The sequence below is a fragment of the Zootoca vivipara genome, chromosome 4, assembly GCF_965207765.1.
Source record: "Zootoca vivipara chromosome 4, rZooViv2.hap1.1, whole genome shotgun sequence".
NCBI lineage: Eukaryota > Metazoa > Chordata > Lepidosauria > Squamata > Lacertidae > Zootoca > Zootoca vivipara.
In genome coordinates this window covers 63866161-63892502 of record NC_142587.1, presented here as the reverse complement: position 1 = coordinate 63892502, position 26342 = coordinate 63866161, and the positions used below count along the sequence as shown (strand labels likewise).

At 42.1% G+C, this 26342-nt stretch overlaps 1 protein-coding gene across 5 annotated transcripts in view; it reads right to left on the bottom strand.

Annotated features, from left to right (window-relative positions):
- POU2F1 (POU class 2 homeobox 1) overlaps positions 1-16589 on the bottom strand; it is a 98837-nt gene extending 82248 nt beyond the window's left edge. For 3 of the 5 annotated variants that reach the window (XM_035116370.3, XM_035116371.3, XM_035116372.3), the window contains exon 1: positions 16452-16568. In XM_035116370.3, the coding sequence (XP_034972261.1) occupies positions 16452-16509 (58 nt within the window). In that variant the 5' untranslated portion in view covers positions 16510-16568. Of the gene's footprint in view, positions 1-16451 lie in introns of all 5 variants that reach the window. The other 2 variants (XM_035116369.3, XM_088668024.1) reach the window with 2 other exon arrangements.
- Between the last annotated feature and the right edge of the window lie 9753 nt (positions 16590-26342).

Genomic DNA, 26342 nt, shown 5'->3' with positions numbered 1-26342 from the left:
ACTGGACTATATGGGCTGCCTGCCCCTAAAAAGTGTCCAAAACCTTCATTTGATGCAAAATACCACCACCAAGCCAGCTGGATGGAATTGGACTGTGAGAATCAGTGTTCGGAATTAGCGTTTTGCACCTGACCATTGGCCACTTGCAACAAAGGGAAGACGCTGGGGTCCTAGGATGGCGCATGACATCACCATCTGGAGATGCATGCCTGGGGATCATTGGATCTGGACTCTTTTCACACACTAATGATTGAATTCCTGTAGAATTCTATCAATTATATTTTATCTGCACAATCAGAATGAATTTCAGGAACCAAAATGTTTTTCCTGTGCAGCAGCAGTGAACATTATACTTAACTGTTGTAGCTTGCTCACAGTTGTCAAGAATATTCTTACTTATGAATGGTCCATGTCACCATTAAGAAAAAGAGGTGGGAATAGGCATATAGATATAGATACATGGACAGTCCCTGGATAAAGTGACTTTTCTTCTTTAAGTTCTTAAATTTCTTAACCTAACTCAAGGTTGTCATCTGAACTAGCCTGATGTTTAACTGACATTCAATCTCAGTCAGTCCATCATTTGAAAAATAAGCTGTCATTCCCAAAAAGGATAACCAGACATTCCATTTTGGTGACTGTAACTTTGGTTTAAGAAGCCATTTGGCACCTGTTGTTGTTTAGTTGTGTCCGACTCTTCGTGACCCCATGGACCATAGCACGCCAGGCACTCCTGTCTTCCACTGCCTCCTGCAGTTTGGTCAAACTCATGTTTGTAGCTTCAAGAACACTGTCCAACCCTCTCGTCCTCTGTCGTCCCCTTCTCCTTGTGCCCTTTCCCAACATCAGGGTCTTTTGCAGGGAGTCTTCTCTTCTCATGAGGTGGCCAAAGTATTGGAGCCTCAGCTTCAGGATCTGTCCTTCCAGTGAGCACTCAGGGCTGATTTCCTTCAGAATGGATGTTTGATCTTCTTGCAAGAGTCTCTCAAGAGTCTCCTCCAGCACCATAATTCAAAAGCATCAATTCTTTGGTGATCAGCCTTCTTTATGGTCTTTTTGGCACCTAGCTCATATATATTTGAGTTTGTAACACTGGTCAGGATGCATCACTCTACTGATACTCAATCTCCACTGTTGACATATTCATTTTCAGGACCAACTGAACTAGTTCTGTTCTAGTTCTGTTACTTTAAAATCCGAGGGTGCTTGGGCTCCAGGTAACTTAAGGGCCAACTTCTTCCTATGTTGTTCAGTAGCTGCTTCATTCAACACCTGAGCTGCTAGACTCCCTCACTGATTTAAGTATGACAGACATTTACAGCAAGCAGGGACTTTCTGGTTGTGGCATAAACCTTGTGGAATGCCTTCTCTAAAGAGGCAAGTAAATACCTGGTTCTTTAAAATAACCTTTAGCATTCAATTCCAAACCCATTTTACTGAAATGTATTTTTGGGGGAGGGGTTAGGCAGAGTAAGTTGGAACACTACAGATCTAATGACCCTCCCTATTATATGGAAAGTGAAGTACACAAATTAGTGGAAAACATTTAAATATTTTCAAAACTATTTGGGATTAGTTATGACCCCCAAATGCACAGGGAAAGTGTTTATTACTAGAAAAATTGTATTTCTCCTTCTGGCTTTCTGTCTTATGTTTTAGAATGAAAGTAGGTGACCTCATCTTTTCACTGCTGTCATTGGATAAAAGATGAGGTAAACAAAACATCAAATTATCCTTTAATTCAGAATGAGATCACCTACTTGAGACTTTGAAGCTTTCACCTTGTGTTTGTTTAGATGGTTCTGGTAGGTATTCTAAGGACACCTAAACAGTGTGTATGCATGATGGAGAACTGTACCACACCTATTTAGTATGTGCTAAGTCTATCCAACATGGGTTGGCACGGATAGCTTAGAATAAACTGGGAATTCTATGCATCTGTCAGCCATCATTCTGCAACAGTCATGAAGGTAGAGTGAACTTTCCTGAACTTCTTATTGTAGGTAATTTCAACACATAGTGAGAACCGGCCGGGGAGGGGGGGCACACTTCCTATTTTAATCAAGAAATGGCTCTAAGCTAGTAAGCTAAGTATTGTCAAATCAGCCCAAGACTCCATTAGAGGTCCTTTGGACACAGTTTTTCTTCCTCCCTACATTGATCCAAGCAGTTGGCTAACACTTCCTGCCCACCTGCTTCATTCAACTACTGATCCATAGGACACATTTTCATGTATATTTGCTACTCTAAGGTATTGTAAAAGCCTTTTCAGAATATTCAGTGTATCTACTGTACTGCTTCAACGCACTGCACATTCATTATATACAATTTAGCATACAAAAAAGCCAAGAATTTATAGTGTTTCAATAAAGCTCCCAGTATTGAAGAGTGCAATTTTTTAGCAGTGAAGGAAGCAAAACTGCCTTTCCAATGAAGGGTATTTTTAAAGCTCTGTAGATGTCCAAAACCATGACTATTACTAATATTACTACAGATATATGTAGTAAGATATATATAGCCCACCACTCTCTTTAAGGGTTCTATAGACAATCAGCAGCTTTAATAATATATCTGTAGTTGTACTGAAGATGGGAGAATCCAACATTTAAATATTCCCCAACACTAACCTGGTGTGTTTAATGGGAACTATGGTTCAAAGTAACATGCAAACTGGGCCAAAAACCACCACAGCTCAACAATATGGGATCAGAAATATGGCTAATCTAAAAGCCTTCTCTATGACATAAAGTGGTACCTCTGGTTGCGAACAGGATCCGTTCCGGAGGCCTGTTCGCAACCTGAAAAGGCCGCATCCTGAACCGCCACTTCTGCACATGCGCAAAGCGTGAGTCGGTGCTTCTGTGCATGCGCCGAAACTGGAAGTAACCCGTTCCGGGACTTCTGGGTTTGGCCCGTTCGCAACATGAAAAGACTTATCCCGCAGCGAACATAACATGAGGTACGACTGTACTAGATTCACACAAGCAGGTAGCTTCCTTTCTTGTTTAGAGGGGGAACTATTAAACATTTGATTCATTGATTCTATGAATCAAATGTTTAATAGTTCCCCCTCTAAACAAGAAAGGAAGCTACCTGCTTGTGTGAATCTAGTACAGTCGTTCCCCCACTTGCAGACTAAAGTTGTACAGTGCAGGAACAGATACATCACATAATTCTGTTGATTCTGCATTTTCTCCTCAAACATTTGTGCAATGAGATCTTCTAGAAAAAATTCTGCATTGCTGCCTTCTTTTGTTATAGGCAATTCAGCTGTGGAAGAAAAACACAAAGTCCTGTACAACTCTGAAAAATAAAACTTTGTTCTGAGAGGGCAGGATATCACACACTATGATCACTGAACCTGGGCTCCATTGACCATGAACTTTCTAAATTTATATCTGGTTTTGCTACTATGTGATAGAGCAGATCCAAAGAACCAGCCTTTTAATTGTATGTTTGCATTTTTAAATTAGCATCTTAAGGGCCTTTGTTTCTTCTTTGAACATCCAACTCATACTACTGTATATCACAATCTACTTTGGAAAATGCCCTGTTTCAAAAAGTGGTTTCCAATGAGAGACAGGAGAGAGTAATTTGAGATTTAGTTGCTGAAAACACCCCTTGAGAGCTGGGCACTAGCCATATTTCTTCTTTTCAACCGCAAACTATTTTTATCTGTTGTAAACTGTGAGTCCTGTGAAGCCCACAACAGAGTCCCATGTAATCTGAAAGTTGTTTCCACCATTTAAACAAGAAATTCCCCTTAAAAGTTTTCTGTCAAAAGTGTTCCGTTTAATACAAAAAATAACTAAATAAAGCACTTTTTGAAAAAATGACATACTGCAATTAAAGGAAGTATAGGAATGTTGGTTGAATGGTCTCCAAGACTCCAACGGTCAAGTGCTTTCTTTTAAAAAAGGAAAAAATTGTACTAGCTAATGTTCACAGTCTCGTTAAAGTAGTTGACATCCCTTCTTTGCATAGAAAAACAATTTAAGTTGCCTAGATTTAGAGCCTTAGGTAGGACAACTCTACTAGATATATCTGGTGAAAAGAAGTCTATATTAAGTTTACTTTTGTAAAGTAGGTCTTCTAAGTCTGCTCTCCTCTTTGCCTCAAAATACTCTAAAATCCTTATGCCATAGTTTACCTTCACTATGGTGAATATTGTTGTTGCCATCCGTCTGTCTTGAGAGGCAATGGAGTGCACCTCCAGAGGTGAAATGAAACTGCTGTGTTGGCAGCACCAAAGTGATATCCTGGGCAGTGTGTATGGCTATCCTGGGCTGCCAGACGAAAAAACCTCCCTCTCAGTCTCGCTGATATGGTACAAAGGAAAGTAGAGCAATATGTTTGACACAAGCTTGGCTGCAGGAGATGCCGAAGGAGGCATACAAGGCACCATCCAACTGTCTTAGGGACCTCACTCCCGATTTGTGTAGGGTTTACTCATTAGCCTTTTCTTCTCCTGAAGATATCTCTAAAAGGCAGCAGAGGCTTAGTATCAGGGTGTATGGAGTGTTAGGGGAGGTGTGGGAGACACATAGTGCTCCTTCTGAGATAGTGCTCCTTCTGAGATAGTTTGTCCACCTTTCATCCCCACTCAGCTCTCACCTGTGGCTCCTTGGAAGCTGTAAGCATGTGACAGCGACCATAGCCCGGAAAAATAGCTTCAACTGGCCAGCTAAACCAGGTGAGCGTAACCAATGGGTCTCAAAGCCTTGGTGAGCTAGGGACCTGCATATGAAGACAGGCTCCAGTGGATTGAGTGGACAAGATCATAGTGAATCCAACAATCAAGAAGGCAGTTTCCGTGTGTGCTATAGAGGGAAGTGAGGTGCAAATGGGGTTTGTCAACCTGAGAAGGTAGCCCATCTAGAAGGAAAACTCTGATCCTAAACCTTTGCTATGGTGAGTAGAATACAGCAATATATGGCTACATTCCCACTAATCGGCATCAATAAAATTTGACCCATTCCAGCAAAATTCACACTTTTTATATTGCCACACAACTCTAGAAGTCAATTATGTAGTACTTTTTACTTTAAAATAATGCAGATTTGTATTACTGTTTTCTATTAATTATTACTGTAAGATTGTTATTAACCAATAGTTCCATACAATTGTAGCACCAACAGCCAAATTTGTTTCCATGTAGTTCTCACACATAATATGTGACAGTGACAGAAAGAAGAAAAGTGGAATGCTACCATACAATGTACTAAACGGCCAAGGTGAAAATGTATTTATTATACCTGAAGGTTAAAGAAATTAAAGTCAATGATTTGATTTACCAAACCAGAGGATCTATTTTCATATTAAAATACCAAGAGCTGTAGGTGGATGTAAAGAACGTAATTTTCCTTATACAAATTACACAGAAGCTAATTTGGTCCAGTGAAAACTTTACATAGAAGGGTGCCAGAATCTAAAGAACTATTTTAGACATACTCAAAAACTTGAAGATGCCCAGTGGAATTTTTTTACTTCTTCACCATTCAACACCAGGCTCTCCCCCTCTCCCAATGCTGTATCACAAACTGCTTTTGAGGATTCTGAGTTTCAAAAGAAGTTTGATGTGTTTAAGAAACAAAACCCCCGTTGGCTGCATAGGACTAATTGTACATTTTCTTGAACCCCACCCTATTTGTTTGTGATCTTGACACATTTTTAGTCTGAATATTTATATGCAACTACTTGAACGATGATGTTGGTAGGGATGAATAGCCACAGGTCCTATTAAAAAAATACAGATAGACAGCATTCACATTTAAATGCTGTTTAAATCAAATGTACATTAGATGTACATCCAGTTGACACCTATGTTTGTTCATCCAGGAAGATATATGCATCCAGAAAACACACATATCTTCTTAGGTGGACTGGCGAATAAGAAATCAGTTTCCAAAATAATTTCTTGGGGATTTAGGGTGGGGAAGAATATTCACTTTTTGCTGTAATGCAAAGTTAACTTGAAAATTAACTACAACAAAATCTACAAAGCAATCTGTAAAATTATCTACAAAGCAGTCACTCAATTATCTACAATCCAATAGCCGAGCAAGGACTAGTTTTAGAAATCACATTCATATTTCTAGCACCATATTATTCATTTACTCAATTCACTGAACTAGCATAGGGCAGTGAATCAGAAATCTCATTTGAACATGGGAAATCAAAATTCCTGGGCAAGCTGCCATTTCTCTGGCTATTATCTCCTAGGGTGCTTGAGAATTTGACTAGGTAACTAATCTTGAGGCTTCAGGATAACACATGAAAAATCATTTTAAAGTTTCTGAAACAGGGATTTATGTTCCCAGTTATGAACATATAAGCAGTACCAGAGGGTCATTCCACGCCAAATCACCTGGGTGCCATGTGTTCTCACAACTCAGATTTTCTTTTTTTAAAAAAGTGTGTATATACCTATGAGATAACCTCAAATTAATTTTTTAAGATTTTTTGGTCCAAAATTGGGCACAGGAGAATTTTTTGTTTTAATTTGATTTTTGTGTAATTTAGGCTAATGTAATTTCTGCGTCAGTTTAGGAAAAAAAAACCCTGTTTCGCTTATTTTTCAACCAATTGGGCTTATTTTGTTATCAAAATAAATCTAATTGTGGTCTCTTTCAAAATAAGGTATAAAAATGATATTGAGTGCCACAGAAAAGGGTCACTGACCATTCAAAGTGATTTTTTTGTCATTTTATTCCTGGTAGTTTTGTTTTAGTGCCCAGGACTCCCCGCCCCTCCTCAGCCTCTTGGTGAGGGGTGCCGGAGTTCCTTCCAGACACCCCCGACTTCTCGGTCCGAAATTGCCTTCTGGACCTTATTTTCAGGGGTACGGTTAGCCTTCCACCACCCTGTTGCAGGAAAATTGTGCCCTCTTATGTTACAATGTCACCTGATATATTTTAAAAATTAAGTTTTATTAATTATTTAATAAAAACAAAATACGTCTCAGAGCCCTTGTTTGTTTTATTGTTGTTGGAAAAGATCAGGAGACCTCAGGCTCACTAGGGGGCTGTCTCAGTACCCCAGCTATGGAGCACTCTCTTCTCCAAGCTTTGACTGGCACCAACCTTTTCAGCCCCAACTAAGACTCTCCTCTTCCACCAGGCTGTTTGGCAAAGCCTTTATGTTTCCAAGTTTCTGCAAGCGCACTAGTTTACCCAACTATTCAGATTGATATATTTAATAGATGGAGGATTGATGCATTTTAAAGTGTATTCTATTTGGCTGTCTTTGTGTACTGTGTCTTGTGACTTGCTCCAAGATCACATGTGATAAGGTGTGGGATGTAAAAGATCACATGTGATGAGGGGTGGGATGTAAACCTTATAAACAAACTAAAATAAATAAATACGGAGAAAGATGTTGTAGGAGACATCTTCCTCAGTGGAGCAACCCCCTGCCCGCCCCCGCCGCCACAAATCCATGCCACAGGGAAATGTAATTGAACAGCATAGGGTTGAAAAAACAGTTAAAGGAGAAAGACATGAGAACTGAATGTTAGGACTGTCATAGAAAAGAAGTCTGCAGAGGGAAGTAACTGTCCCCACAGTGAAGTTCAAGTGAGATGGGTAGAAGAGCAATGAACTGGTGGTCAGTGTACTCTTCATGAAATACCCATGGGATAATCCCATACTATTTCATACTGGACACTGTCAGTCTTCCTTGGGAGACTGACATTCCACTCTCTACTTTGTTATTTTATCTTCTGCGCTTAGATCATGCTGTCATTGTATTCTGGACATCATTCTGATGTCATTTCAACAATGTACATTATACTGATTTTTCATTTTAGGCATTTTCTTTTACCCTGGGGACTGCAATCTTATTTTTCTTCATATTATCATTCCATTGCTACTCCTCTCTGGATACTACCATTATTCCAAGGGGAATTATTTTGCTCTGAATGCTACAACAAAGACTGGAGCTGGGAGAATCTATCATTCAACCCCACCCCCACCCCCAAATTTCCTTGGCTATCTTCCCACTCTAAAAATTGCAAGTGCTGGTTTGACCTATAAAGCCTTAAATGGTTCAGGACATTAATAATTCAAGGACCTCCTCTCCCCATATGAACTGATAAGGACCCAGCAATCATAATCTAAGGCCCTTCTTTGTGTGCCACGAGAGGTCTGGAGAGTGGCAACATGACAATGGGCCTTTTCTGCGGTGGCTACCCATTTGTGAAATGCTCTTCCCGGGGAGGCTCACCTGCCACCTTCATTACATAATGAAAATGTTTTGCTATAGCCAGCTCTTTGGCTGATTAACATTCTATGGCTTTTTAAATGTGTTGCTGTGCAAGGGGCTATTGGTTTGTTATTGCTGTAAGCCGCCTTGTGATCTTCAGATGAAGATGCATGTACAAATTTAACAAATAAATAATAAAATCGTTTAACTTTGTATTGTTCCTTCAAGGGAATAGTTTGGGAGTGACACAGGGAGAGGTTTAAGATAAGGGAATATATTTTTCTGTAATTCCCATTAAATATTATGATAATGAAAAAGAGTTTGCAGCTCCTGTCTTCCTTTTCTTTATGGTTTGTAAAAAGCAAGAGTTTAGTTTGTTTTAAGCAAAGCTTGTCAGTAAATAAAAGAAATCTATGTTAAAGAAGTCAACCTTCCAAGGACCATCATTCCTGTTGAGAAGCCCTTGGCTGTCACAACAAAGCATGAACTTCATCTCTAGCCAAGCTACTCATTCATCACATGAACCCATCTATCACCTTCTGTACAAGGTGACTTTATATATGTTGCTGGCCTACATCCCCCATCATCCCTGACAATTTGCCATGCTATCTAGGGTTGATGGGAAATGGAACTCAACAACATACAGATAGCCACAGGCTCTCCATCCCTGTTTTATACTGTGCTACCTACTGAAAACACAGTGTGGGGAACCGGAAATCAACATCATTAACAGTTGTTCCAATATGCTAAAAAAAACAACAACAACAGAGAGCAAACTGTTGAAAGAAAATATGCATACACACCTCTGTGGGTGCTCTGGAAATACTGACTCCAAAGAAACACATGCCTCTTCCTCTCTTATGTGTGTTACTGCAGGAGTTGGTGAAATATCAAGCAGAGAGAACTACAGAAAGATGCTGAGAGTGGGAGGGTCAAAGCAACTTGCATATTTGACTTTATACAACTATTATCATTTTAATAAATGCTGCAACTTCCAAACTGCTGCTGGTTGCCCCTTTTTACTGTACTGAAATTACCTCTAATGTGAAAAGCTTTAGCAAGTAGAATCAAAAATAATGATGCTTTTTACTTGGTTCCTTGTTTCTGAAACATTTAAATTAGTATTTTTTTCTGAGCACTGAAGGCTCAAGACTTAAATGAAATATCTAATGAGACAACAAAACAGCCTTGTATTTAAGCATTCGGTTGGTTGCCATGGGCACTCGGGAATTCCACATGCATTGGCTGTTTGAGGATGACCAGAATGCTCTATCCTTCCTTCACCATTTCACTCAGCTTCCATGTTACCCATGAAGGAAAGCCCCTTCCTCCACAGCAGCAGGTTGTCAACAGCGTTCAAAATTTGCCATGTGCCAGACGGATTTTGCACCTGGCTATCGGCCACTTGCGACCAAGTGAAGATGCCCGGGTGCCATGATGGCGCCTAATGTCTGCACCATCGGGGGGTGCATGCCTAGGGACCCTTCGATCTTCCCAGTTTTCACACACTAACACCACATCCTTTAGAAGTCTACCCATGATATTTTATCTGCACAATCAGAACGACTTTCAGGAACCAAAAGGTCATACTGAAAAACACAACTTTCAAGCCATCTAGCACCAAAATGGCAACTAGACATTCTGTTTTGGCGACTGTAACCCTGGTTTAAGAAGCCATTTGCCACCTAACTTATATATCTGAGTTTCTAATGCTGGTTGTCAAAGAAAAGATAAATTACTGTCCCTCCTTTGCCAGCCTACCCAGTGTTCATCTTGACTGTGGAGGATATGCTTTCTCTTCTTCAGCAGTCAGAAAAGAAGCTGAATGGCATGGCAAAGGAGAAACAGTGCATTCTGTTTTATCTTTGCCAGTCCACTCAGCTTCTGTCCTGGTCACAGAGGAATGAAGTGACCTATAACTCAACTGTCAGCTTCCTATGATGGACACATAGGAGGCAAAGCCCTTTTCTGTGCACCCAGCACAAACAACGAACAGGCTATAGCAGGTAAACATAGCTCCTTCTCTCTTCTCCCTGCCAGCTGTGTTTCTAGTATAGCTGCAAAACAAACAAACAAACAAAAACTCTAGTCTGATTTTTTAATCATAGAAAAGGATGGAAGAATTCTTTTTAAGGATAGTAACTTTTAGGGGCTGACTCACAACAATAATACAGTGGTACCTTGGGTTAAGAACTTAATTCGTTCTGGAGGTCCGATCTTAACCTGAAACTGTTCTTAACCTGAGATACCACTTTAGCTAATGGGGCCTCCCGCTGCCACCGCGCCGCCGAAGAACGATTTCTGTTCTCATCCTGAAGCAAAGTTCTTAACCCGAGGTACTATTTCTGGGTTAGCGGAGTCTGTAACCTGAAGCGTCTGTAACCCGAGGTACCACTGTAATCATAACAACTTGCAAGGAAGTAAGGGCTAGACAAGAATTTCTCAAGGGCATGTTGTAATACTAAGGCAGTAAAGCTGGGTTGATGGACATTTTTGAAATGTATAGGGTATCTCTTGTGTTTCCTGTTCTTATGGTTGCAGCCTTTTAAAAAAATCCCACAGCTGTTTAGGAATAATTACTGTAAGGCAGCAGCAAGTACAGCAGTTGCTGCAATATTTAGTTGTGTGAATAAGCAATTAATAACTTGCTTTTGCTCCTTCGTAAATATAGCAGTTTACACCATCTTTACCTTATCCCATGGCCTATTTAACTGCTCACTGTATGAAAATGGTAACACTGGGGATGTGGGCCAATAGAAAACTTTTTTTTTTTAAAAAAAAAGCAGAAACATTATCTACATTTCACTGTCAATTCGTTGTATGGTTTTTGCTGCTGCTACCTAAAGTTACAAAACTTTACATTAAACGTTGTAGTAAAGAGAAGCTGATGACTCTTAACTTGTCAATATTTCATTCCATGTAAAAGGGGGAAATAGCAGTCTTAAATCAAAGGTGGTGATGGGGGTGGGGTGGGGGGAACGTATGCTAACATTTGTTCACTGATACTGAAGTTCAAACTAGGATAGAATGAAAGTCTGCCATAAACCCCATTACCTCCAATACTCAAAGATCACTATTTTGCCTTATACTATGTACATCACATGTTTCAATGTGATGTACAGACCAGAATACTGCAACCTCAGCTCTATCTTTTACTGGACCCAATTTGTCGTTCCTTCACACTGAACCTAAAAACTATCTGCCCTCACCAACACCTTATTTCAATTCTACTCAGAGTTCACCGTTCAGCTGATTCCCTAAAGTATAAGCAATTAAAGGTAAAGGGACCCCTGACCATTAGGTCCAGCCGCGGAGGACTCTGGGGTTGCAGCGCTCATCTCGCTTTATTGGCCAAGGGAGCCGGCGTACAGCTTCCGGGTCATATGGCCAGCATGACTACCGGTAAGCCGCTTCTGGCGAACCAGAGCAGCGCACGGAAACGCCGTTTACCTTCCCGATGAAGCGGTACCTATTTATCTACTTGCACTTTGACATGCTTTCAAACTGCTAGGTTGGCAGGAGCAGGGACCGAAACTCTCTTGCCAATACAGTCGTACCTCGGGTTACGACCACCTCGGTTTGCGAACAATTCGGGTTACAAACTGCACAAACCCGGAAGTGTTTTCGCCCCGCGCGCGTGCGCAGAAGCGGCGTGCACAGTCTGCGCATGCACAAAGCGCGAAAATAGCGCTTTGCGCATGCGCAAAATGGCGCTTCGGGTCGTGTTTGGGTTACGAACTGCGATCCGGAACGGATCGTGTTCGTAACCCGAGGTATTACTGTATGAATATACTGTAGAGATTTACAGTCTAAACAAGTTTACTCTGAATTAAATTCAATCTGCCTTATTCCCACATAAATGGATATAGGATTACAACCTTAGTTACCATAACAGTGCAAAATGTCAACATGTCTCCAATACTATTGTTTGTCTCAAGAGTCCAAAGTAAGACTGAAAAAAGCTGGAGTGGCAGAGCTTCCTAAACTGGATGAAAATCTCAATAGAGGCAAGCACACCGACTTCAAGCCTCACTGGTGTACAACAGCATGCACAAAATGAAGCAGCAGTAACTCTTATTTACAATTTCAACAGCACATGGACTGTGGGAGTGAACCTTTCTGTATGTTTCTGGTATGAGCCAGTTGCATAGAGAGATGAGGGAGATCCTCTGCTTATCCTGCTATGTTTCTGACTGCCTCAAAGATTGCCTGGCATGAAAGAGCCAAAATAAACCCAAGAACAGCCAGCAAAGACAAGCACTACATGATATGGGCTACAGTCACCCAGCAGTAAAATAGGATGCAATGGAGGCCACCGCTGAATCAGACAACTCCATCTTCTGTAACTCTTCACAAGTTTTACTTTAAGAAATGCCCCGAATTCAGGTTCAACTGCACAAAGATCAAAGTAAAGGGCCCTCTGGTGCCTTTTAAATTGCTGCAGAAAATATCAATACTGGCTTAAAATAACAAAGCCAAAGCTATGCATAGCAAAGTATAGTTATTTTGAATTAAACCATAGCATGCTAGCTTGACTGCATAATGTACTAATGTACCATAAATGTAATGAGAAAAGACTATTACCCAGACAATTACATAATATAATGTAAAGCTAGCATGGCCCAACTACACCCCAGTTTTTTAAAAGATTGGTCAGAGTTCTCATATGATTTTGCACTGCAATAATGACAAGCAAACTGCACAACTGTTTTACGACTTTTAACCAACATATATGGCTTCTCTCCAAGTGGACCAAAGATACTCAAAGATACAATTAAAACAAGACTCCCAAACAGATGCTATATAGAAAAGCAAATTTTAGACCACCACAAGAACCAGAAAGTTGAGGCAATAGTGTTTAGACTATGGATACTGCATAGTAGGTGCACAGGCAGATTCTCTTCCACTCAGCCCAAGAACAATTAACAATTTCCACTATTAATATCACTAGCCATACCAGGAGCCCTATTAATGCCAGAGTTACTAAGCAGCAGAAGCATGAGCCAACAAAACTTTTGATAAATCTTGAGTTAAAGACCACAGGTGATTACAACCACAGGTGATTACAACAGCCAATAACACTATTTCAGTTTCATTCAAGCAACCTAAGGGCCATGAGAGAGAACAGAATAATACATGAGCCACTCTGGGTTGAGGGGGAGACCAAATGTTCTTTTCCCCACAAGCTACATTCAAACAGCATAATGGAACTTCAGTTTAACCTGATATCAAAATCAATGGCTGATGAGAAATAAAACTTGCGCCACAACTGGAGAAAACATTCTAGTAAAATGAGAATATTAGGTCTACGACCCATTCCAGGTAAATTATGGTAAGAGGCTGTACTTAGTATTGATAAAACAAAAACTAAGACAAAGTGAAGGAACACAGAATTATCAGTTTTAGTCCAAAAATGGAGAAGCTACCGGTAGTAGGCTCCTGGGTTTATAAAACTGCAACTCTTCCCTTACACACCAGAATTAGCAGTTAGCAAAACATCCTTTAAAAATTAGTAAATTGTAAGCTACAATAAAATTTTGTTCACAAGATGCGTTATATATTTTTTATCATTCAGGATAAAATATCTATGGCCACAGCAGTGGTTGAATTGTAGCTAGAAAGGAAATTGTCTTCAGATAAATGGTTTCCCTATGAGAAGGCTTCACCACTACACCTAGCTCCAGGTCAATAAATCAAATTAACTGCACCTTGTCCTCTGGCTAGTGACATCATCAGCTGGACCACATCTTTTGAAATAGGTGCAGAAACATATGCTTCTAAGGCATAAAATCATATTACATTTTTGTCTGGCCAACACCATGAAAGGGAAAACTTTGTAAGGGTGGAAAAGAGCAGAAGACAAATCACTTTAAAATAAAATAAAAACATCATGAAATTTACAAAAATACAAACTGTTCCTGTATATGCAGCTCATAGTCATGCTTCAAGGACTGTTCAATATTAATCAGACATAGATACTGTAAAATATCCTGCTGTCAGGTTATTTTTCTGCACAGATTGAAGAGAATGGTCACTAATGAGGCCTACATAAATCTGTCAAGTGTGCTAGCACTATATTAATAGATACCACCTTTAAAATAATTAGGGAGAGAGCTACTGTAACTTACTAGGCATTGTGCCGAATTGAAATGTTTGTTTTAATTAAAACAGTGTTCCTAGTTTCATGAAGTATAAGGAACATTCATCCTTTTTTAATCACTCTTTTTTCACCACGCATAATAATTTTTAGCTTTAATACACATCCAAGTACTAGCTTTAAAGGAGACAACAGAGGTATATACCAAACATATTCTGTCCACATCATTCAGATCCTAAATATCAAAATGGAAGTTATAACACCTCAGATTACTGCACATAATTTATAATGTGGGTTGTAGTGTCTAGATTGTCACCTATTCTATCAATGTTCGACAATACATACTATATTTAATACAAGTAACTGAATTGCTAATTTCAGGGAAATGCAGTTTTCACAGTCCCTCAAACTGCAAGTGAGAAACTGTTCTTTTCTACATGAAAAAGTCAATCAGGACAAAGGGAGAAGCCCCCCCCCCTATAAGGAGCAGCTTAGAAAGTCCTGTTGTTGCTATAAATTAAAAATAAGCCCCTTATATTTGAGGCATGGAGGGGAGAGAGACAGAGAAAGAGAGAGAGAGAGGAGCTGTGAGCAGATCTGATGCTGCTCATGCCCCAGGAGGGTTTTGTTTTTGCTGCCGGGGCTGAGAGGGGGCATTTTGATTATTAGTAAATAAATCAAGCAGCAGAGAGTGAGGCCTAAGCGCCTGCCAAAGGAGTCCGGGCCTAGGTTTCCTCCCTCCCCTCCATACAGCCTGGGTTTGATCTCAAGGCCCTGCTCGTTGCCAAGAAAATGCAAAAAAGCCAGAGAGCGAGAAAGAAGAATCATATTGAACCACAAAAGCACATGGGGCGAATGTAAAATATAAACACGGCATTGGGCTCTGAGTGGCTGTTATTAAAGGCCTGAATTACTAAACATGAGAGGCGGGGAAAGCCGGGCGGCCATTTCAATAATATAAACCTCCCCGAATTAGACATTATTCAAATGAGAGAGAAGGAGACCAGAGACGGGGTTGCGGGGGGAGGAGGGAGGGAGAATTAGAAAGCAGCCACAGTCCGCTCGCGGCCAGCCGGCCACCCCGGAACCCTGACCCGGCCACCCCATAATAATAATACGGGGACGGGAGACAAGGCATTGTCAAGTGTCGTCTCCCTCCTCCTCTGCCGCCGCACCCCCCCCCCAAGCCACCGATCCCGCCGCTATGATCCGGTGCAAGCCATTCAAAGAAGCCTCCAAGGGTTCTCCACCTCGCAGAAGGGCAGGCGAAGATTTGTCAGGGCAGCCCCAGACACCTCCGGGTGGGGGCGGGTGACAAGCCGCCCCTCATAGATTTCCTGTAGGGGGCACACACGCACACCCCAATTTGCACGCGCACTCTTTCTTTCTTACACACACACACACGGAAGCAGCAAGCCCCCACTGCCGCCCCTCTCCCTCCCCTTAGGCCAGGCAGCCCTACCCCGAGAGTAACCCCAAACACCCCTTGTTTGGCGCGCAGGCCTCGGCCTCTGGGGGAAACAGGGCTGCCTTGGGAAAGGGGCGGGGGGGGGTTGCAGGGCGGGAGCCGAGGCGCTAAGAAAATAAAAAGGAATAAATGCACGACTTCTCCCTCCTCCGCCCCCCTCCCTCCCCGTCCAATGCGACACCAGAGGGGCTGGGGGGTGCGGTTGCACCCGGGGACCGGTGAGGAGACTGAGGGGAAAGGTGCTGCGCGCCCGCCGCTCCGTCCCTTGTTCCCAACCGCCGACACCCCCTTCCCTCCACACCCGGTCATTATGACGACGACCCCCCCCGCCTCGCTTTTCCGCCGCTACCCCTACTATACAGTCTATATGAATATGTAAAGCGGCTTCGGGGTAGCGGCGGCGGCGCCCGGCCTAGCTGCCCGAGCAGAGCTCCTCAGGGCGAGGGTGATTGTGGGGGGGGGACCCTGCCCGTTGCCCCCCGTCCCCCGGTGCCCGCGTGTCCCTCCGTGCGCCTCTCGCTTTTTCCCCGCACGGCGGCTACCCCCCAGCTCCCTCCTGTGCCGTTAATTATAATAATCCTGAGTACTAATAAATTATGCTAAGCGGGGAAGGCGGGCGGCGGAGGGGGGGGCGCCCGCGTGTGCGAGTATGAATATGAATATGTAAAATGCAGTAATGATTACCTGCCGCCACCGCCGCCGCCGAACTCTCATCTTGACTCGCTGCTCCTCCGTCCGCCATTTTGAATATTTTAATCAAAATCGGCCGCCCGATAAACCCTCCCTTGCTCGTTTGCCTCCTCGGCAGGGGCCCCCTCCCCACTCGCGGCGCCCTCTGCGCACGCGCGGCATCGGTGGCTCCCCTCCCTCTGCCTGGCAGCCTTTACGTGCGCATGAGCGCCTCCCTCCCCTCGCTTCGCTGAGAGGCGCCCGCTATATGTGCGGGGAGGAGTGAGCGACTCGGGTGCTGCTGCTGCTGCTGCCGCCTTTTCCCGCTCTTCGCCGCTTTGGGATCCGAGCGGGTGACAGGGGCTAGCAGGGTGCGCGTTTGAGGGGCATCTCCAAAAGGCTTGCTATTATCCACAGGAAAAGCGCGCACCGCGCATGTTAAGCAGGGCCGCCTCCCCTTAGTAGTCTGCGCTTGCCCGCATCCCACGAACTGAGCGCTCACCTGCGGGGAAATCTGAACTAAGGGATTTATTATGATCATTACTCGCACTTTGCTCCCTCTTCCGCCTCCTGGGAGCAGATGGGGAAGACTGGCGTTGTCCTGCGCGCCTGCCCTGTTCTGCAATTCCAACACGTGCAACCCAATCCTCTGCGTGTTTTATTTCCATGCACGTTTTTTTCGGAAGTCCCGGTGCATTGAGCAGAGTTTAGGTCCACAATAAGAGTGCGTATACGTTAAAAAATATATATATATCGTTATTAAACTATTTCCAAAATGGAAATTTTTGAAATACAGTTTTATCATATAAGACCCCCCCCCCGCAAAAATATTACAAATCCAATGGAAAACAAACCCACACATACAAATAACAGAGCAGAATAAAACGCCCCACTTTTCTAACTACAAAAAATGGATTCTACTGAGAGACCAGCTTTCTTTGTCTCCTTGCAGTGAATAGTTTTCACCCCAGTTGAACTGGTTGTTACAAGGACCACGTATTTGAGAACTGGTGTTTGAGTTTAGTTTTTTCCTCCCCCCCCCCAATCTCGCTTTCCTTTTGTGTCATGTATTTTAGATTACTGTACATTCCTGAGGTCTGTAAGCCACTTTCAGAGGCTTTTGGCTGAAAGCAGGGTGAAAATGCATTTAATAAATAAACAATTAATACATAAAGATCCACAAGGCTGTTTTTAATTTAATTAAAAACAAACAAACAAACAGCAAGTGTATCCTATAAATACCAATACAACAAGGGAAAACTTTAAAGAGTTACAACACAACAACAGCATTATACAGTAGCCAGTAATCGCCTCAAAAGTCCTCTGGAAAAAAACAATATTTTACTTGTTACCGAAGGCCAAGGCCCAAACAGATCTTGCTAGAAATGGAATTCAATATTCTTGGTACCACTAAACCGAAGCTAAGGCACTTGCTGCTCTCCGCACCTCAGGGGATGGAATACAGTACAGAGAAAGCCCTCCAATTATGATCTGGATGCACCAGTAAGTTTAGTAGTCCTTGTGAACACCATAGAAGGGATAGCAAAGCTAAACTGAGTCTCTTGACTCTGCCTCAGACTAAAAAAAATAGGGTTGTTTTAAAGCGCTATCTCTCAGACTATCATTCTCCACAGCAGCTACACACAGATCTGCACTACAGGTATGTTAATAACAGTGCTGGACTACATATGTTTGGTAGTCCCTATAGCCTTTAACTTGCAACACCTGCATGGCAATATGCCCTTCACCAGGCTGTAGTGCAGAAGGACAGGAGCGAAACAGGGCTATCCTGCTATCACCTCTGCCAAGAGACCAGCTGCCACATCCTTCAACTATCATCAGGCTATCTTGACTGATCCATTTTAACTTGTCATTAAATAAGAAATGTAACTTTTAAGAATTGGTGTCTGAGCTTGCTTCCCCCACCCCTTTCCCCTTACAGGTTTAGTATTGTAAGCTGGAGAGCATGGTCAGTCTTACTAATGATCTTTGTAATCAGGACCCTTTTTTTTAAACTAAAGTGGAGGGCAAAATAAATACATGTTGAACTATGTCATAGGCATGTTGTAAGCCTCAGTGCACATCTAAAATGTGGAGATAATAACAGGTTTTCAATTTACAGACCACTTTCAGTTTTTGTGCACACAACATCTGCATGAGAGGAATAGTAATCCTGGACAGTTTATTTCTTCCTATCTAATCAAGGAAGCATTTGCAGGACAGTTCTTTGAAAATAAAGTAAAACGTGGCATTTTCCCTGCATGAAGACTTGGTTTTCAAGCCGTTGTGTCTTTGTTTGAGGGAAGTGATGATGTGAAATCACGGCAGTGGTAAAGCATTGCTTGTCTGCATTGCCTCCTGTGTACAGCTGTCACTGTTACCCGTGTAATGGGAGATATTCAAGGATTAGAAATACACACACACACACACACACACACACACACACACACGAAGCTATGTCTGGAGAACAACAGAACCTCCTTGCCCTCTGCCCCTTAGTTTTCTCCTCCAGAAGGATCATATTTCCAGAAGAGTAAATAAGTCCCCACACTTGGCAGACAGAGGCAACTTGGGAAGGGGAAGAGCAGCACAAGAAGGAGAGTGACAACGCAAGAACAGGCGTTTTCTGCAGTGGCTCTTTGCTTGTGGAATGCTCTCCCCTGGGAGGCTTGCCTGAGGCCTTCATTACATATATTTAGGTACCAGGAGAAAACATTCCTTTTCACCCAGTCCTTTGGCTAATTAAACAATCTATGGTCTTTTATACCGGGGCGGAGGGTTGTTTAGTTTGTTATTATGTGTTTTTATACTATAAACCTCCCTGTGATCCTCAGATGAAGACCAGGATATAAATTTAATAAATTATATATATTGTGCGTGTGCATCCCCCACCTTAGAGGCAGTTCTAGGGGAGTGCATCTTGTGCGGTCACACTGGTGTAGAGTTTCTGTGGCATTGCAGCAGGCACCACCATTGGAAGCTGAGAGGCCAGCGGGGGAGAGAGATTTTGGCATTGCACAGGGTGGCACTGGAATTTGAGACACCAAGGTCTGTCACTGCCCTCCTTAGTGTGCAGCAGGAGGTAGATGTTAAGAGATTTTAAGGAAAGGACTCAATAATAAGAGGCCAATCCCATAACACATATATCTATGGGGTGGCCACATTTGGAATATTATGCAGAGTTCTAGCTGCCTAGTATCATAAAGCTGGGAAAAGTTCAGGAAAGATGAATCAAAATGCTCAAGGCACTGGAAGAATGCATCCTCTTCAACGGTTTTTTTTAGTGTGGGCAAAAACAACTAAGTTTTATAAGCGTATATATGGAATAGAGATAGTGCAAAGAAAAAAAAATTCCTCTCACTATACTAGAATGTAGGGGTCATCTCTACGTACATAGGCAGTAGATTCTGACAGAAGAAACAGCTTTTTCACACAATGCCTAATTAATTTATGGCTTTTGCTTCCACAAGATGACCATCAGTTTAAATTAGGCAGATTCATGGAGAATAAGTGTGCAGCTGCTAGTCATGATGGCTAGAAGCATCTGGCTGAACAATCCAGCGTGGCTATTCTTGTTACGTTCTTCATGTTCGTTTGAACATGTGCAATACTAAGGCAGGACTTCTCTTTAAAGACTCTGTGCTCCTGATTCTCCCTTTTAACTCCTCTTTCAGTGTGTACAGTATCTTACTGGAGTCTGCCCTAAAGTGGAAGGCAAATCAAGATTTGATCCCAGGACTTTCCTGGTTCACAGCCTAGCTCAGATTCCTAGAAATTATACTGCAGGAGGCATTATGCATTGATAACACTCCTGATGTCTCTAGTGGCAGGACACCTTCTTCTGGACCAATCTCAGTCCTGTGCAGCAAACACCAACAGTTCACATGTGCCCACCATCACTGGTTTCAAGGTAAGTCACTAGGCTGTAACAAAAATCACAGTGCATTCCTCTATGCATATATCTACTCAGAAGTAAGTTCAGTGGAACTTACTCATGGGTAAATCGATACAAGATTTTTAGCCTCCACCTGCTTAGGCATTCCTATATTTACATTTGTGTGGCATTCACTCATGTCATTTCCTTCCTTGTGTAGCTGCTGCATTTCCACCCTGTTTACTTTTGTACATGCTTTGGGGGAATGCAGAGGTTTATGCGATACTATGTGAAGGTGGAGAGATTAGTTACTGCATTGTTTCTACAGAAAAGAGTAAGGTCAGCCACTCCATTCCATTTATCACTGTTTTACGCCAGAGAACAAAAAGCCTATACTGTACAGTAATAACTGACTCCAAGTGCAGATTATTTAATTGACAAAACAGCACCATCCACACAGAAGGAGGCATCGTCAGGTTTTAGGGACTCTCAAGATTGCATGCATAAATAAAGTTTTAGGGAATCCCAAGATTGCATACATAAATAAAAAAAGTTTTTTGGGGTGGGGCTTAAAAGGTGTAGTGGGGAATTCATAATAGGCCAATGAGGATTGAGCATATTTTGGTGGCTCCAGAAACCATGTGTTGGGAGGGGGGAAACAAAACAATACAGAGAATTGAAATGGAATGAAGTATCCTGCTAAATAGCATGTCTCGCTGTCCAGCATCTGAACAGGAGTATCCCACACTGCAATATTTTGTTGCAGGTACCACTTGTTATTTGTTTCCTACCATTCCTCCAATGAGGTCAGAGCAGCATTTTAGCCTCTGAAAAGCCCTACAAAGTTGATTGACAGTAGCTTCTGCAGAACCATTTAAGAATCTTTATATATGTGAAAAGATTTTAACCTGGGCTTCCAAGCTATAAGGGCATTCTATCCTGCAGCCACTACACTACACTGGCTGTAAATGTCTTTATGGAAACATATTTTAAGTACATCTTGAAATACAATTGCCACCCAGAAAAAAAGCTCTTCAGCAAGCAGCATCTTTCTGATAATGTTGGCCTATAAAACACAGAACATAAGACCATAACAATATGTGCAAGACAAGTTCTCCCCAAGTACAATATGAAATTAATCCCCCATGAATAGGAATGTAAAATAATAGAACACTGAATACTGTGTGGAGATGATAGCATGAATAGCGGCCTATTATATCTTTAGAGAAAAACTCTTACAGGAAATAAATTGTTTCTTCTCTAAAGATACTCATCATAGTGTATCTATACTCTTGGACAGTACAAAGCTCCAGGGAGCCTTGCATCAAATATATATTCTCTTCTTCTATACTGCAGGCGATCCTTGACTGACATACAGTAAAAAAAAAAAAGCAAGAAATTAGATGGGCATCCCAGTTCATAAATCAGCACAGCTGGCGTGCTTGGATTCAGTAGAGTGCTAGTTCAGTCCATGGTCTTGCAAAGCTCTTTTGGCTCAGCCACGTCTGTTACTTATAAGGCAACAGGTGTAGGCAGGTGGGCAGTCGTCGGCGTCATCCCCCCGGGACTAGATTGCATCATCCTCTGAGGGAGGGAAAGACACTTTTGCCAAGCAGGGAAAAATAGGAGTCAAGAAAACACAAGGAGAACCACAGCTACACACAGACAACAGCAATATGCATTAGGGCATAGGGATGGGAAGCAGGAAGATGTGAGTTTGAGCCAGTCCATAAGAGGACCTCTTTGCTTATCCCATGGCAACTAAGTTTTCTCAGCCGTCCTTGCCTTGTTCGCTGTAGTTTCAGTTCAGAGCCACTTCTTACCAATTTCTTCCTTTTTTACCAACATTTCCCCCCCTCCCTGTCTCTGTTATCACACTTCCTACAGTCTTCACATTTGGTCTCCCACTTGGCAGCTCCCCCAACTGTCAGGGAATCTTAGGATGCTGACATTTTGTTCTTGTCATCCTAATACGTTATAATTAGCATTCTGCTGTTAGAATAGCAGAAAATAGGATGCACATATTTCTCTCTATGATAGATTTAGAACAATGTAAATCACCCCAAATACTGATTTTAAACCATGTTTTCTATTTGTAATTTGCATTATTTCCTGCACATATCAGGAAATACACTATAAAAGGTATAGTCATAGTGCATTTCTTTGCAACCTATCTTGAAACCTTGTTCATGAAGCCCAAATGTCATTTGCACTACAGAATTATTATCTGAGGGTCAAACTAAAAGTGATATAGTTTGTCATGTAGTTTTGGGGTTTGATGACTGCAAATAGTCACGTCAACATAGACTTATTCCTTCCCCGTCAGTTCTGTGGACGCTATGGCACATAGATTGGCTCTGATAGAGAAAAGAAGAAGCAATTGTTAAATTAACTGAATTCTGGTTGGCTCACTATACACACATGCAAGGGCTTTAAGCAACAGCATTTGCTTGACGACAAAGTGACCAGAATTAGCCAGAAAAAAACTCACCAGATATTAATAAAAGCAAAATGGGCCTCTGCATTTCATGCGGGCTCTGGTGTTTTGAGCTACTACAAATGCTTTGGTTTTATCTTCACCTGTTAACAAAACTCTTTTAGAACTGAACAAGGACACAAAAATCACTTTCCTGAAACAGGAGTGGATTGTGAAACAAATACACAGCTGGATTTGGGGTGCCTTTGAAATCTCCCTTTATCCTCTTTCTCCACTTCTATTCCAGTTCAGGTTCTTTGCTTATCTGGCACACAGCCTACCCTGGGTGGAGATTAAGGATTCTCTTTGCCCCTTCATCCTTGAATATTTCTTTTTAATTTCACAGTTTAGATTCCGATTGGGTAATTACATTCTTCCTATCTCAAATTCCTCTGTAATTTCAATTGGATATGGTATCCTTCACCCTTTCGCCTAAACTCTTGGAGTGCCTCTGGGTATTGTTCAAAGCCTACTCTGTTCCATTCCAGTTCCATTCCATGTCTCTTTAAAAGAGGATGGGCACAAAGCCATCGCTCACCCTAGAGCTGGACATCACTTGCTTTTGAGTTACAAGACCACCTTATCCTTTTGTCTCAAAATGCTTACTTTTGTCATGCCCTTTATTCTGCAGACCTTTGGAGGGACACTTCTGTTACAGACCTCCTTCTTCCTTCTGCCCAACTACACAAACATTTGTTATATCAAAGGAAACCACACAGGTTACGGCTGCAACTGTAAAGCTCCACTGAACACATTTGGATGTGCTTGTAAGTCAACAAGCATTGGATTTCATCATAAGGGGCTATCAAACTTTCAATCTATCGATCTAGTGTATTTTGCATAAAGAAGAATAAATCTCACACATTCACAAAATTATTAGAAATCTAGAGAGAATAAAGAGAGAGAAATTGCTTTCTTCCAGAATATTTGGACCTCTGGGTGATACATTTAATCAGGCTTGCAGTAAATATGGACCAAATACAAGGACGTACTTCTTTGTGCAGCGGCTTCCCCAGCTTGTGAAATTCATTCCAGCCGTCTGTGATGGATACTCCTATCCCTGTTGACTCTTTAGAAGGATTAGACAAATGCACAGGAGGGCAAAGGAATCTGTTCAGTAGGAGAAATCCTCATTACCATATCATTAGAAAAACAAGCAACTGTTCCATCATGCCATGTTTGTGAGCTTCCTGGGAGCCTCTTGACAATTTGGCACCTGAGATGGACCCTAAAATGGCATCCTCTTCCCTGGCAGGGAAGAAGGGGTCAGGGAAAATCTACATTAGGAACAGGGGTGGGTGGGGGTAGAAGATGGACATTGGAATCCACTGCCCCTGAGGAACCTGCTACCTGAGGTGGTTGCCTTGTCTCGTAGGTGGGCTGCTCTGCATGACAGACTTAGGTGGGCTTTTGGCCCGATCCCGGAAAGCAGTTTTCATATCTGTTTGTTCTTCTATGGATAGGCTGTGAAACGTGGCAGAAAGCTTGTATCTGTTTAGTTAAAGTCACACCAGCATACACTTACATTTATTTATTCTTTCTGCCTTCTGCCGTTTTCATTTCTTTCATTTTTCTCAGTCAAATAAATTAGGTCTCTCAGCTGCAACATTTTCCTTGCTGGCTGAAACAAAGGTCTGATAGCCAGGTTTAAAGTTCTGTTTAAATTTAGCCTGAACAAGTGGCTTCCAGACAACCTGTTTATTGAACATTTGTTTGCACAATGTTTGCGGGTAGGTTAGAAACTGGCTTTTCATCAGGAGTGCCAGCTCCGTGGGTGCCAGGGACTGTGGGTGCCATGCAGCATGCATGGCCCAGGCACCAAAATGTGTGGGTGCCCAGTCCCTTCTTGGGGAATTTTCTGGGTGCTTGGGTACCCAGGGCCCCAGGGAGTTGGCACCTATGCTTTTAATTGAGCATCCATTCCAATTTGTCTGTGGGGAGATTACATGACAATGTGACAAGTAATAGCTATTCTACACTTGCCTGTTTAGTTCCCAGTCTTTTTCTCTAACTGCACAAAGTCCCGTTTTGGGGGAGAAGAGGGCTTGCTGTTCAGGAGCACTAATCCACTTTCATTGTGCAACCTGAATTTGCTTGTGATTAAATCCTACCCAAAGATAGCAAAAAAGTCCGGAAGTGCACTTGGTGTCTTCCATGACCAAAGGATATGTCAGGAACTATAACTGTGTGCATTACTAATAGACTTTCAGCTGGAATCTGATGCTAAAGCTCCCTTCATGGTGTTCTCTTTTTCTCCGCTGCAGATAAAGCTTCGTCTGTTTGAAGGCTGGCCTGGCCGTAAGTAACCATAGGAGTGCAATCTGAGCAGATTAGTGAAACGGTGGACAGCAAACAACCCTTAACAGAACCCCCCCTCTCTTCTTCAATATCAAAATGGAGCATTTTCCTGAAAAGGACAAACAATGCCTGCCGCTTCGTCTATGGTTTTCTTTTCCATTTTACTCATAAATCTACAAGAAAGGGGTGGGAGGGGGGGGGAGGAAGGAAAGGTAACCAATAATGTTTATTCCCAAGTTTTCCAGAGTCAGCAAGTTCTGACAGAGTGTATCATTAAGAAAATGAGACTTCTGAGTGTACAAATGCCAGCAGGAGGGAAAGTCACTGTTGCTTATTGTCTACTTTGGTGCCACATGGAAAGTTCAGCTAATCCTCTTAGTTATAGAAAGGAAAGATTGTTATCTCAAGCAATTTGCTGGCTCTGCTCCTTTTATTCTCTTCAGTTTTCTTCCCACCTAATTGAACACCATTTCCCCCTCTGGATCTTGTTTTGAGTAATCATGGGGCTGCATCAGGGAAGGAGGTTTTTTTTTGGGGGGGGGGCTAATAAGATAGTGATTCTTAAGCTTTAGGTTGTGTAAAGCCACAACAAGAATAATGCAGAAAAATGCCAAAAACCTTTTCCCACCGCAAACAGTAATGCACACCCAATTAAAACTTGACTCCTTCTGCACTCTGGGACACCTCTACCGAACACATGGTCTTGGGGTATACTCTGTTTGTGAAATCTTTGTCAGGCAGGACATAATTGTTCAAGGCTGATTTTTTACACTACGGCTGCTACATCTTAATGGCATGGAGAATGTGCAAACAGCAATACATGCCTGTTGTCCAGTAATGGCTTCTTCACCTCGCATATTCATTCCTTTGGGTAGAGCAAACAGTACAGCTGCACTGGCATGCAGAATGTGTTGATTCAGAAGCTTCTTGTCTGCAGAAAGGAAGAAAACTAGACAAGTAGTATTGAGTACAAGGCTTAAGAATCAGTAAAACTGGAAAATACGGATGTGAGCTAGTCTATGCTGTCATATACCTTAGTTCTTAAAACTTCACAAGGAAGTAGTTTGCATGCCTTTTGAAGTGAAATGTGGTGAAAAATTTGTGCATATACCTTCACATTTGACAGGCAGAACAACTATCTAAAGTTGAATTGAAAGGATCTCATGAGAATCGATCCTGTATAATTTAGTGATTGTGATGTATTATAATTATAGACCAGTCACCCAAAACCTGCCAGTCTGACAATGTGGAATAAGAA